The 14,703-nt window shown below is 34.8% G+C and overlaps 1 protein-coding gene across 2 annotated transcripts in view; it reads right to left on the bottom strand.

The window, feature by feature from the left end:
* PHIP (PHIP subunit of CUL4-Ring ligase complex) overlaps positions 1-14,703 on the bottom strand; it is a 119,297-nt gene that overhangs the window by 12,193 nt on the left and 92,401 nt on the right. For both annotated transcript variants that reach the window (XM_082756363.1, XM_082756362.1), the window contains exons 26-35: positions 14,499-14,623; positions 14,244-14,326; positions 9,766-9,877; positions 9,491-9,552; positions 8,006-8,161; positions 6,331-6,451; positions 3,743-3,868; positions 2,315-2,387; positions 1,893-1,943; positions 1,430-1,579 (exon numbers count right to left, since the gene is read on the bottom strand). In XM_082756363.1, the coding sequence (XP_082612489.1) occupies positions 1,430-1,579; positions 1,893-1,943; positions 2,315-2,387; positions 3,743-3,868; positions 6,331-6,451; positions 8,006-8,161; positions 9,491-9,552; positions 9,766-9,877; positions 14,244-14,326; positions 14,499-14,623 (1,059 nt within the window). The remainder of the gene's footprint in view (positions 1-1,429; positions 1,580-1,892; positions 1,944-2,314; positions 2,388-3,742; positions 3,869-6,330; positions 6,452-8,005; positions 8,162-9,490; positions 9,553-9,765; positions 9,878-14,243; positions 14,327-14,498; positions 14,624-14,703) is intronic.

Below are 14,703 nucleotides of genomic sequence, written 5' to 3'. Positions count from 1 at the left end.
AACTCCTCACAAACATACTCAAAAGGACCAAGTTTAGAAGTTAAATGACACAAGATTTAATTCATTTTGCAAAATGATTTCCGGATATATCGAGCTCAAAAATTTCTGGCTCCTAAGGGTTAAGTACTGACATACTCTCATGGAGATAACGGATATAAAAACATGACTACAAGCTCTCTGGATGGTTTAACAACTCAGTACTAAACCTAATACTGTTCTCACATACTAGCTTTAAAACGTGAAGTTAGAATGTTTGAACCTGATGACAGTCTTGGTGCATCTCTGCTGAAACCTGAGCAGTCTCCCAGATGGAGAGCTGACAATTTAAGAAAGTAACACTGAAATAATGAAAACTCCACAGGCTGAAATATGACCTTGTTCAAATCAACCACTGAAGTTTTTCTAGGCTAGAGAAGAAACAGTACACATAACAAGAAGCTCAAATACCCATATGACAAGAAGGTGGGGTAATCCACCAGAACACATGTAACCTATGCAAGTACCTCTTAATGTTAAAGAGGCACTAGGGAGCAGAGTGTTTCATGCCAAACCCTAGTAAGGTGTTCTCTATCAGATCATCTGAGGATCTGAATTGCAAAAGGTGGCTCCTTGTAGCTAGCCACAGCATGAAGTTTAGCTTACTTCAAAAAATTTGGTGCCCAATGGTTTGCCAGAGCATCAACACAGACCTACCACCAACTTCCAAAACATGAGCTTTTCTTTTTTCTAACTCAGACAAATAGTTGCCCCCAAGCTAATCACCTCAGAGTAGTATTTAAAAGAAAAAATTATGAAAACCTTTGCTTTGTTATTTAAGGTAAAACTAGTCTAGAAAAGAGATCCAAGGCAGCAAGATTTTTGTTAAAATATTCTGTAGTTACATCTGAACTCTAGTGAAATCACCCAGGCAGAAAGTGAAATTGGAGAAACTCAGTTGTTATTACAGCTAATATAATAACAAAATATCACTACAGTGCTTCAGTCGGCACTTCTTCCCCAACAGCCCCGATGACTGTGATATGAAAATTACTCATATTTTCTACACGTCCAAAATGAAAACCAAAAATTGGCCATGACAACATTTGTCACAACAAGAAATCAAACATATTCCATTGATATATGACTATTTTTCACTCAGAAAAAGAAACAAGTGTCTCAATTGCAAATGCTGTTTACTCAACAACATAGTCATCCCTTAACATAAAACATTTTGCTACTACACTATTTAAGTGAGTAGAGAAGTACAATTTATTTTGAAACTACTTTAAAGAGACAATGAATATTATCATCAAGTGACAACCAAAAACTGACAGAATAGTTCTGTGAATAATGCTGCCTGAAGTTTCGATTAAGTGAGTTGAAAGAATGTTCACAATTAAAGAACTGACTGACTGTATTACAACCAGCTTTCCTGTCTGAGAACACTCACCGGATATTCAAGGAGATCCACCGGTTGTCGAAATGGTTCAGAGTCTTCACACTGAAAAATGAGATTCAGCAGCTCCTGACACTGCTTCTTCCATGACTGAATGTCATACGACTGGGCTCTATTACGTAGCCGCCGCTTCGGCTGATGATCCTGAAATGACAGTATGGTCTGTTATTTATTAAATAAACTATCTCTTTTTACAAAATCAAAGGGAAAAGGTACCCTGCAGGATATAAATTCTAATTCATTAATTAGTAATGTGCAACAGTATGTACGGAAATGCTTTCACATTGCACAGCTCAGAAGAGTAACACTTCAATCACTCTAAGTTCAAAACTTTCCAAAAGGTGATTACACAATAATAAAACATTTTCAGTTTTATATTCATTTGTTTACAAACGCACTGTGAATTATTTACAGCACTATAAATCATTAAAAAAAAAAAAAAGGAGTACAATTTTACCTTTCTTTTTCTAGTGGAAGTTCCTGGCATATTTGTATCTTTCTCTTCTTCCTTTGAGCAAGATAATGAGTCGCATAAAAAGGTTAAAAAAATATAAGCATATATGAGTAGGTGAGTTCTTTTATAATTCACTTTATAATTTGAGTCTTCACAATCCTATCCTTATCTCTTTAATGCAACCGTCAGTTTGAGAACCACTCAGATGTCTAAACAATCTCCAATAAACAGTTAATGCTCTCTGCAGTACAGGAGAAGAGGAGGCTGGATTTTTACCAGTAACCAAGTTAACATAAAGAAACATCCAGTTGTTTCAGTACTTTGTTACAGTGACTGAATACCGTCCTTTTACATCAAGTGGGAAAGAGGCATCAGTCCCATTTCTCCAGTCTAGCAATGCGAGTGTCTAAGACACAACCACTTACCTCATCAGAGTCAGACAACACTTTCTTCTTCATTGAATTGTATAATGGAATGATGTCATAGCAACTCTGGTCTCTGTGCAAGAAGAAATACACACTAACATTTATTTTCCATCTTCACCTATGGAATCAACTGTATTTTGCATAGAGTAAGGAAAATATTTATGAACTCATTCCCCAAAAAAGCGATAGAGTGTTTAGTGCCAAAAGAATATTAGGAGGATGACAGTAGTAGGAAAAAATAAACAACAACAACAAAACCAAAAACCAATTTTGCTTCTAAGATATATAGTTAACTTTAGAGACTAACCCCTAGATAGTGAGAGATATCTAGATCTAATTTCACTCATTAAAACCATGGGGTTGTCCTTTGTTGGTCTAGGTAGTTAGAAACCTAACAAAATCTTTGCAAGCCTGGACTTTTTATGTATTACTAGTTCACTGAAATGAGTATACTAATTGGCATAAGGTATAGGCTGTTATTAAATAAGAATATCTACATGATGCATTAATTTTGGTAAGTCAATTAAAACCACACACTCAAAATTCCCAATCTGCTTAATTAATCAAAAAGAGAAACTACGTTGGATAAAGATGTTAAAGAACAAAATTATTAACAGTGAAACCTTTCAGGTGCATATGTGTTCCTAAAAGTATATTTCACTAAAATTTTAATGTCTGAAACAATTAAGTATTTTTTGCTGTTCAGCCAGTATCAGAAATCAATGGCATTAAAGATCTCAAAGATTTATGTACAGTTACATGTCTTAGATTTCCAAATACATAAGTCTAATGTTTTTAATGAGCACATTCAATGTTTTGCTCAACTAGTAACGTATCTTGCCATTTTTACAGAGTAGGAACAGCAGTGTTCGCTACATACAAGCAAATCAAGACAACAGATGCAGTAGGCTCTTACAAACTTTACATCTGCTAATGTGTCACCTGAGAACTCTGAAATATTTCTCACAGATTCCATTTTTTATGGGCAGTAACAAAAAAAGAAAGTTTGAGATGAATATTTCTTTTGACTACAAAGCTTCCAATTTTAATTTTATCAACCACCATTTTCAGACTCATCCAGTTATAAATATTTTAGAATTAAATTCCCAGTTATATTAACACAGGCAGCATTAAAACTCAATACTAAAGCTCTTAACTTACCTGTAAATATTGTTCCATGAAGATACTAAGACACATTTTTTATTATTTAGCAAAAAGTCTATAAAATACACTTTTGAAATAAAATGCCAATCTATACTAGTCAATGTATTATAAAATTTCATCTGTTTTGCAATCTTGTCTACTCTTGTTTTGTAAACACAAACTTTCTTCTTTTCTGTCCCAACAGCAGACTTTAAAATTACTATTTCAAAAAGCCAAGTACCTTGGTAAGAGACAGAATAATAGTAGACCTACTAAGCAACTCACTTTATGAAGTGCAGCAGCAGATCTGTGACAAATTTGGCAGACTTGACAATAGGACTTCCAGGCTCATTAAATGTGCGAGTGTTATGTTCAATGTATCGGACTTCCCACATTAATGAAGAAAGTCGCCTGTGTATGAAAGAAGTGGAGAAGGAATGAGGAAAAGAAAGTATCAAAAAGATTACATTTCTGAAAATGTATCACAAAACAGGGGAAAAAGTATTCAATCATTCCTCTTTAAATCTTATTATCCCATTCATCACGTTTTGACATTAAATCAGAAAATATACAGGCACAGACATACTGCCCTACATGACCAGCAGAAGGTAGCTTCCTCAGGCTCTTTTTATTAAAAAAAAATAAATTTATTAAATAAAAAGAAATTATTAAAAGTACAGTTTTTTTTCTGATAGGTAGACAAGACCAGCATTCCTCACATAGCTCTGATTTAATGACCTAACTACAGAATTGCCATAGCATTGTGAGAAACAATGCACATTCAAAGAAAAAATGAAAAAAATAAATCTATCTAAAAAAGATTTTCTATGTTCATACTGGCAAAACAAAATGAAAAGAAATGCCATACTTCAAATGCCGGGCTTTATAGACTGAAGTGGGAGATCATTTAACATATTTTAAGTAGCATAAACATTTAGATACCATTCTATCATTTTTATGGTCCAATGTTTAGTTCTATATGATGCCAGAAATGACAGGGAATCTTTTTTTTTGTTTTTTTTTTTTTTTCTCCTGGTGTGCATTGTGTTTCTGTTTAAAAACAAAAACCATACAGGCAGCTACTTAAGACAACTCAAGCAATCTGAACAGTCCCCCCTACACAAGTTAAAGAAAAAAACCAAAACACTAGAAAGCACAATACAAGGCAACTAGTATCTAACCATGCCTTGGCAATCCTAAAAACTAGTAGAAGGTGATTTACTGAAGAAGGTATGATAGTGACCAAAAATAATTGCTAATACTTTGTGATAAGTATTTTTCTGATAATTTGTGATAATACTTTTGTGTGATAAGAGGAGGGGGGAAAAAAAAGGAAAAAAAAGAGCTTGCCAGCTCTGACTGCAACACATTAGAGAAGTCCAAGATGAATTATATCTTACCACACAATTAGCATGGAACAAGATGTATGTGAATGATAACATGTAATATCCAGGTTTAGTTTTGAAAATGAAAAGTGATTTTAATTTAGACTGCTATTTTCAGTTAGTACACTTGAAGTGCTACAAATTAACATTGAAATTTGGCTGAAAACATTATCCACTTGTATCCTACAAATGAAGTATTAGAGGGAAACTAATTTCCAAACCAGAAAGATTCCAAGATCCAAAGGAAACAGAAGTATTTTAAAGGACCATGCTCCTACACAGATAACATTTATTGCAAATAAAATACAGCAATTGCAATTGTGTTTTAGGAAAAGATCAAAACTGTATCAAAAAGTTAAAACTTATTTTAAAACCATTTAAAATTTCAAGGCCAATCATTTAAGCAGCTATTTTCCATCTAATGCTTTATGCAAGTTTAAAAACAAACAAAAAAAGTCTATTAAGTCAAAAACACTTTACATACATGTGGTGGTTTTACCGTGCTGGGCAGCTAAACACCACAACCGCTCTCTCACTCCCCCTCCTTAGATGAGGAGCGGGAGAAGTAAAGCAAAGAACAACTCACTGGTTGAGATAAGAATAGTTTAATTAAAGGTAAATGATAATTAAAGAAAGATTATTATGAACTAAACAATTTAACTAAAGGGAAATAAAAAGGGAAAGGGGAAAAGGGAGTGGCAAAAGGGAAAGGGAAAAAAAAAGGGAGGGAAACAAACAAATAAAACAAATGAAGGCTATGTGGAAGTGCAGAGGAAAGAAATTACTCTCTACTTCCCACAAAAGAGCGATGCTTGACCACGTCCTTGAAGCAAGGCCTCAACGCACATAGCTGGTGTTAGGGAGGAGGACCGACATTTTCTCAACGAGAGCCCACCCCTCCCCTCTTCTTCCTGTTTCCACCTTTTATTGCTGAGTGTGACATTATATGTTATGGAATATCCTTTTGGTTGGTTTAGGTCAGCTGCCCTGGTGATGTTTCTCTTCTCACTTTTTGCCCACCCCCTAGGAGGGTTAGAGAGAGGCCCGATGCTGTGCCAGCACTGCTCAGCAGTAGACACAACACTGGTGTGATACCACTGCTGTTCCAGCTACAAGTGCAGAGCACAGCGCTGTATGGGCTGCTACAGGGAAAGTTAACATCCCAGCCAGACCCAGTACAATATGCCTACGGTTTCTCTTATTTAAAAAAAAAAAAAGCCTTAAAAAGTGCACTGTTTTGCAATTTGCATCTGACATGGAACGATTTGCATTATCAGGAATTTACACCACATAATTCTAAAATACATTTAGGAGAAGAGACATTCAATCCTTTTTAACAAACCTTATACAATAGAAACTTAGGTGAAGGATTAGACAAACAGAAAGAGCACACCTGTACCCATTTCCAAGTCAGGTATTATGAGACGAACAGCTACCAAAACCACAGTTGGCAGTATTTCACAGCAGTACCTGAGACTTGAATCTAACCTGTAAAATCTGCTTTCCAGTCTTTGTTTAATGGTACTGAGGTCCGTGGGATATGCCACAACAGTGCAATACATTGGGTAAGCTTGAAGATCCACAGGTGCCACAAACGCAGATGCAATATCTAGACAGAAGTTAAAAGGAGTCAAAGTTATTACGTACCACAGAACAGTCCTTTGGAGTCTCAAGAATTCCACCCCCCACAGCACATGATTTTTTTCATGCTTGAAATGCAGGGCACTTTCCCAAAACCAACAACAATAACCGCTCTAGATATTCTGAATGTTATTTTGTGATATAAAAGTGCTTGCTGACGTGTATGCTGCAAGTACAGTCGCTGTAGTGAGTACCCATCCTGTTGTGCATGAAGCGCCACGCTCTTCAGAGACATGGCGAGTGCATGCAAAATATACGTGTTTGAAAAGTCAAATTAAATGTATAAATTATACATTATGAAGATATGCAATTCAGCATTATTATTTACAAGACAGGCTCATTTCATTTGGTTTTATACTGCCACTCTTCCAATTTCAAACAAGGCAATTCATTAAATTCTCACCATAAATGTCATCGTAGTATTTCAATCTCATTAAGATATGAGGAAAAATCACTCTCAAAATACAATCTCCTGTCCCCTCCAAATAGCAAAGAAGCCATCTCATACCAATCCACCACAATGCCAGAAGATTGCTGAGCAAGCTAAGTCTATGCACCTACACATTTTTTTTCCTCCTGTGCTTAGAAGCATCATGCATGCTTAAACATGTCATTTTAACATTTTACACCTCAAGGGAAAATGCGGTAATAGAAAAGCATCAAAAGCCTTTAAAAGTCTTCCTTGAATGTCTTTAAAAACAGAAAAATTGTTGATGCTAAACAGACTGCTCTTCTAAAAGCTGTTTACTTCCTCTTATGAATGTTCTAGCAACTGCTGCATTGGACCAGTATGTACCACATATGCTATAGTCAAATCCTAAACTAAGCAGTATGCCATACAATGTAACACAAAATGTAAAACTGTTACTCTTAGATGAGACAGTGAAAACAACCAAAGCTTCATTTTCTCGTTTTTTTAATGTCATTCTGTAAATTTGGATGGGTTCACTATGTAGGTATTTTGTTTCTTTTGGAAGCAATAGAAAGCTTCTTACTAAGTGTGTCATGAAAGAAGTCATAATGTGGGATATTTAGATATTAGAAGTATTTCAATAATTTTCTGGGATTTGTGAAACCTGTCACTTTGAGTAATTCGAAATCATAAAAGTAATAATCTGTGACAACCTATATATATGTAATTTATGATTGCTGTTACCCAAGAACCAAGACTGGCAGCTTATCACAGAACATACAAGAGATTTGTGATTCAGCCTGTACTTCACAATGTCAAAATCAAGTAGTTGTTTTTATCAAGACCCAAACCCCTAGTGTATGTCAAATTATCTACCAAAAAAATATAGTTATCTTTGAAATTAAAGAGAAAGTGTAGGCTTTTATGTGTACTTACTATATGAAACATTTAAAATGTACTATGAGAAAGTTTTATTCCAGTTAATCAGGAAATTAAAGGTGTATTTTTTCACGACATAACAGTTACTGATATTGGTAATTTCAGAAGTATACGTGAGCATAGTCTGTAAAACATAACACAAAAATGTTTTCTATAATATTCAGAATTTACCTAGAGTCATGAGCTGGTTTATCCCTGCAATAATTCTGTCACACTCCTCGTCTCGTGTCCTGGAGCCCCATTCTCCATCCAGAGGTTTGTACAGCAGTGTTCTACGCTCATCATCTGTTAAAGGAACACTAGTTCCTAGTTCTTCTGGAAATACAGCTAGAACGTAACACGAAAACTAAATAAAATACAAATCTTTGTATCTGGTGAAATACATAGTCCACGTAACTGAGAAAAATCAATTCAAATATACATAACATCTTTCTACTAACCAAGACAAATGCATAGTTCCTGATTTGCTCAAAAACATTTTTGACACATTGAGAATCCCTTCTACTGTTGTATGTAAGATTTAAATCTTTATGATGCAATTTGGTGTACAAGTCCTCCATTAAACAAGATTTACTTTCTTCCAAATAGCTAACTGTAGAATTTATTTTAGAACCAACTAAGGTAATCCTTTATCATAACTGAAGTTCACGTTGCTTGTTTTTCTTAAAACCCTAAATTCTTCATAATGTAACTAGGATTTGCGGTTGATGATTTTCAGATGGAATTTAAGATAATGGCTTTGATGTTAGACTGGTTTATTAACCAGTCTCCATTTAGTGGTTCTACACTGCCAGTTTTGTGAGGTCAAATGCTAAAAGCAGAGCTACTGAGCAAGCAAACTGAAACACCATCACCCTGGCATTCTTCAGGGCCTGCTGACATTGAATAGATTCATAATGTAACAGAATGATGCACAGTGCTCCTCTAACTTTCTCTCTCTCTCTCTTTTTTTTTTTTTTTTTTAAAGGAAGTGTAACAAAAATCAGTATTTATGGACACAGCAACAAATTCAGGTTCAGGTTCAGTTGTCTGCCTGTTCCAGTTACTTACTTTAGTCATGTTATCACACTAGCTTCTGTATTTGACTTGTAAGAGGTACTCATTAAAAGAAAGGTTGAAATGGAACAAAAACTTGAAATGTGCACAGCTTAAAAGAATAAAAAATATTTATGGTTTCTTGTACTCTGTACAATGCCTAACAGCAACAATTTCTGAACCAGACAGGCAGCAAATCCTACTATTATCAAACTCTCTCACTGGTGCATCTTGAGTCTTTAATGCATTGATTACCTGCCGGCAGGCTAACAGCTTGCAGAACAGTCAGCTTCCTTACAGCTGACACGGGCACAAGTCTATCTTCAAACCTGTCTAACTGTACGAGAAGTTAATTGCAACTGTATGCCATCTATTTTGAGATTTTGTACCATTAGCGGCTAAATCTAACATATGTTTTGTTTGTCTGAGTATGGTTGTATGTCTTTCCTAAAGGAAAGATCAGTTTATTTATGTTGATACGTATTTATTTTAATAATTCACAATGTTATTTAGATGCAACTGGTTGGTGGTACTACACTCCTTAACTGGTGAAATCACACAACATTTTTTTACTTCTTCATAAAAACTCTTAAAGCAAATTAAATTATGAATGTACCATACCATTACTTGGTATCAGCTCCATGTCCCAAGGACTCATCTTCTCGGTATCCCCATTGTCCCAGCTTAAAAATAACCACATTTAAATTATCTACTAATACAGCTTAAACAAAGTAATTATTTAATATCTGTAGCATAACTTATTTATTTATTACAGAATATTAAAATAAACTGGTACAGTGAGATGCTTGATTGAATTTAATAAAAGGAAGTTGCTCAGTCAGTACTTCAAATGAAATATCTAATTAAAATAAAAGATTTTAGATAAGTTTGCTAACCAGACATTGTAGCACTGAAACAAGCTGTCAGGATAATCGGGCTGAAGAGGTTCCTGGCTTTCAATTGTTCCAAACCACCAAGCATCATCTATTACTGATCTGAAACGATCACCTAGGTAAGAACACAAAATAATTTCATCAATACAAGCTCCTTCCTTCCTCCTCCTCTGTAAAGCAGTTTTCAGATACATTCAGCTAGATCTTGAATACAGAAACCTCTTTAAACATTTGCAGCACCAACAGACAAATATGAATCATATTCTTTAAAAAAAAAAAAAAAAATCTGAATGCTGCCTTTAAACCTAAATGAAACAGTTAATAATTAGCATAGACAGAAGCAATTGATGATTTGCAAATATATCCACCTAACTTTTATATATGAATTTATTTCTTAATTTCATATAAAGGTGAAACATACAAATGCTGTATCTTTAAAACTACAATCTACTTGCATTAAATACTACACACTATTTTAAAATAACTGCGCACTGACACCCCTGTACAGGGAATACATTTACATGCTGCTGAGCTCATCCTCCTTGGTTTCTGGTGTTCTTCAGCTGTGTGTATAAACAACTTCCAAACACAACTTAGACAATTATTCCCTTTACTAATGCAGGCAATATGACTGATACAAGAATCACATTTATTAATGCTTCTTCAAAAGGTTAGCAAAGTCACTTAGGATGATTTGAAATGGTTTTACTACTGCAAAGCATTCGTATAGCTGAGCAAAAAGGTCAGAAGTGTTATTAAAAAAAAAGAGACATCCGAATATGTTACACACATCACCATAATTTCTAATATTTTCTGTAAAACGGGCTACAAAATTTAGAAACAATTTTTTTTAGTGAAACACTCAGTTAACTCAATCCAAGAACAAATGGAATTTAAATCTGAGATTCCAAGAACAGCATTTTTTTTTTTGGTTTCATGGGATTTGAAGACTATACATGTAGATACTTTATCACCTTCTGTAGGGTTTTTTTTTCCCCAGTATTTCCACAAAAAAGGAAAAAACCCACAACATTCTGCTCAAGTGCTTGCTGAAGTTGTCTGAATTATTAACAACTATGTATATTCCCAAAATGTTCTCAAAATGTGTACTGATTATTTTTTTTTAGTTTAATGGATTAGTTCCATTTATGTAATTCTAGGACAAATACAAAACTTCCACTAAGTCCTAGTTGTGCCAAATGCAATAGAACCAAGTCATTCATACCACAGATATCTTAAAAGCAAGATCAGAAATTTAAACAAGGGCTGATGATCTATTTTAAAGGAATAAATTAGTCCACAGAGCTCTTAAAGATCAGTCTCCCAAGCAGTTTTACAAAGAAATGTGAGTAGGCACAATTGTGAGTGCCTTTCCAGTGCTAAGCAGTTCAAAACCACTTAAAGGACTGTATACACCGGCAGTCAACTTTGGATTTCTCAAAAGCCAGAGCATTCCAGTGCTAAATAAGAATGCTAAAATAAGTGCATGTGAATGAAAACACTCACAGAACAGTCTCCTCAATCACCATCTCTCCAGTGACCTCTGTCATTTTATCCGTGGGATACTAGAAAGCCATCTATGTAGATATTAGATGGAAACTTCTAAGTAATGGAGGGATTTAGCATAATTTTCCAAAACTGAGTATCACCAGATGATATTAGCTTGGTGGAGATATAAAACATATGTTGAACTTAAAGTAGCTGATACATAAGAGACATGTATCACCTATCTTATATGTACACCTACCTTATATGTATAGCAAAAGCTCAAGGAATCCTATCAGAATAGGTTTTAGCCCAGATATTTGTATTCTAGTTGAACTATAAGACAATGATATGCAATAAATAGAATCTAAGTAGAAATAAGAACCCAAAACTCCTCAACCTTTAGAAGAATGCTCTTTTTAAAAGGATTCATACATTTAAAACACAGGGTCCCTTAGTATTAGAAACTATAAATGCTGCAGGTAAGTAAATATTCTTCCTCTTACCACCACCACCAAAAGTCTACCACAAAAACAAAACAAAACAAAACAAAAAACACAAAAAGCCCACCACCACCAAGGATCGTTAAGAGATCAATGTTTTAATGACTTAAAGTGGAGCCAGAAAATTTAATATTCAGCAACTCTCTAAAGAATAGCTCTAAAAATATTGATTTGCAGGCTAAGTGGCAGAAATCATAAAGGAATAAGAAATGATAATGACAGTGGTCCTGAGAAAACAAACCAGAACTGCATGGAACATTTATATATCGTATTCCACAGTGCAACAAAACAGGGCAGGGTTTGTTCCAAGTAAATAAGCATACACTAGTAAAGTATCAACAGTGTCAAGTAGAGACAAGGGTAGTGTTTCAGAAGATTCCTGGAAGAGCTGTAACAATTTTATCAGTGTTTTTGCTATCTCTGCTTTACCATTTCATACTGTCTCACAAAAGGAGACTATTTTACTGCTACTCTTACCACCCAGAAGAGGAACTGAACAATGAACACAGTTGTCAGAGTTACAAACTCTGTATTAGTGTTGACCTGAAACTCAAGTTATTTGCACTGAAAGCTTGATAAATGCTTCTGGTGCTTACAAAAATACTTTCTACACTTCAAGTTTCTGGAAATATACTTGACAGCCTAGGAAGGAGATGCTACCTGTGCTCATAACCTTGAGCCCTTGTTAGAAGGGCTAACAATTTAAGTTTCCTCCACTACTCCTGAATTTCTGTTAGGACAACTGACTTCTGGCTAGGCTGTTCACATATGAGGTATGGCACTCATTATTTTACTGCTGCCATAAACTTGTGGGAAAACATTTACATTGTGGCAGAGGAGAAGACCACAGATCCATACCTGTCAAGAAACAGCAAAGCATGGTGACATCTTTGTAGGTGTTAACCAAGCCTGACAATTAAGGGATCTTTCAGCTGTAATGATCTTTAAAGAGGAAATTGAGGGACATTTTCCTACTGATTCGGAAGCCTAAAATTTTTACTATATTCCCTATAGATCTGAAGGCTAGCTGTTCTTTTTGACAAGTTCATGTAAAGTACTAATAGGGCATTATGTAATTTATATATTGTCAATGCATACACACACTAAGCAAGGATGTCATGATGTGCAAAGGACAGGATATCAATTCATCTTTTCTGGCAGAAAAATCAGGTAAGAATCAATAAGAAAGAGCATCTAACATCCATCTGTGCCACTTCTTCAGGCTACTTAGTCACAATGAACTTAGGAGAGGACATCAAAAAGGAAATAATGCGTATAGATGAAGGGATGCAGTGTATTTGCAGAAATATGTATTATACCAGTTCGTTCTGAACAGGCAATCAGATGTACCATCATGTTGTTACAATAAAATCCTCCACTCTTTTATATGATGCTTTGCCTGAAGCAGTAAAAAGTGCCACCAAGTCAGCTGCGTATATGCTAGTCACAGCTCATGAGTAGGAGAGCCGAAGGAATTGAATGTGTACATCAATCATTGCTAGTTTACAGAAGATGTGTTTAACACTGAGAATTTGAGAATTGGTTTAAAAAAAAAAAAAAAAAAAAAAAAAAAGTAGGCTATCAATATTTCACTTTCGGGAGCTTGTCACTACAAAATATACTGAGATACTAGAGAGGACTTAAAAGGTGTCTGTAATTCTACAAACATGGTATCAAAAACAGATTACTCTCTTAGGGGAACAGAACTCATGTTGAACTCTGAAGAATCAGTAATACTTGCTCAATCTTTTAAGTTTCAGCGACAATCTAAGGATGTTCTTAGGAATAAGAACATAAATTTCACGACCTCCTGAAAAAAACACACTTTAGAGAATCATTTTGCTGTACTGCACGTTTTTCTCCTCCTAGTTAGATTTCATTGTTAAAAGGCGATCTTTGCTACTGCACAGAAAAGATGACTAGGAAGCTGATCTGACTGGAGGACTTGCCTGTTATTAACATTCTCCAGTATACAATGCTTTACTCAAACAAGTCAAAAATAGATGGGAAAGGCATTTTCTTTGTGCAATCTAGAGAATATAAATATTAAATGCCTGATAAAGTGTTTCTGTATTTCCAGAAATAAGCAGGCCTGAAAAAACCTGGGGAAAAAACCTCTAGTAACAATGTAGTTTTAAGAGAGCTTTCAATCACAGATAGGATAAAGTAAATTATTAGTTTCCGATAAACACCTGAACATTATAATAAACACTGTATTTCTAAAAATTTATTCTTCATTCCTCCCTGCAAACACACAAGTGAGATTTATTTTTCTTTTACAAAACACATTTTATGTTTTGTTTACTTGCCTGTAGCTTCAGTCAAGGACAAAGTGGGACTCCACATCCAAATATGGCCAGAACTTTTCCTCCATTTCCATCATAGTATTAAGGATTTATTTACCATAACCTACTTTGTAATAACTTATCATGAAACCAGGGAGACATGTAAACACAAACCATTAAAAAGCCCAAACAAACTCACACAACTCACCTATATTCCATCGTCTATGTTTTGCATCATCAAACTGCTGCCTCAGAACTAGGAAATCTATGACATCTGGCATGTCATGGTACCTAATGACAACAGAACACAAAACTAATAAGCAATACAATAGCAAGAGCAGGAAGTAAAGCATAATTCAACATTCTGAATTCAAAACTTCAAAAGCAAAAGTTCCAGTCATGACGTTGACTTTCAAAATAACCCAAAATTACAGAAAAGTAATTTGAATATACTAGTGCTTACTTCATGGTGAACGATCCTCCAGTTAGTTTACCCGTATCCGGGTCAAGAAAAGCTAGTTTAAGACAGCAGAGAGTAGGCAATCCCACTTCATACTTAATCCCAACTATCTTCATCAACTCTTGCTCCTGGAATCAACAAAATATTACATACCATCATGGAAGTTACGATGACTAGCAACTTTCTGAAACGTGAAAATATAGGTATA

The sequence above is a fragment of the Aythya marila genome, assembly GCF_965140915.1.
Source record: "Aythya marila genome assembly, chromosome: 3".
Taxonomy (NCBI): domain Eukaryota; kingdom Metazoa; phylum Chordata; class Aves; order Anseriformes; family Anatidae; genus Aythya; species Aythya marila.
This window is presented reverse-complemented; position numbering and strand designations above follow the sequence as displayed.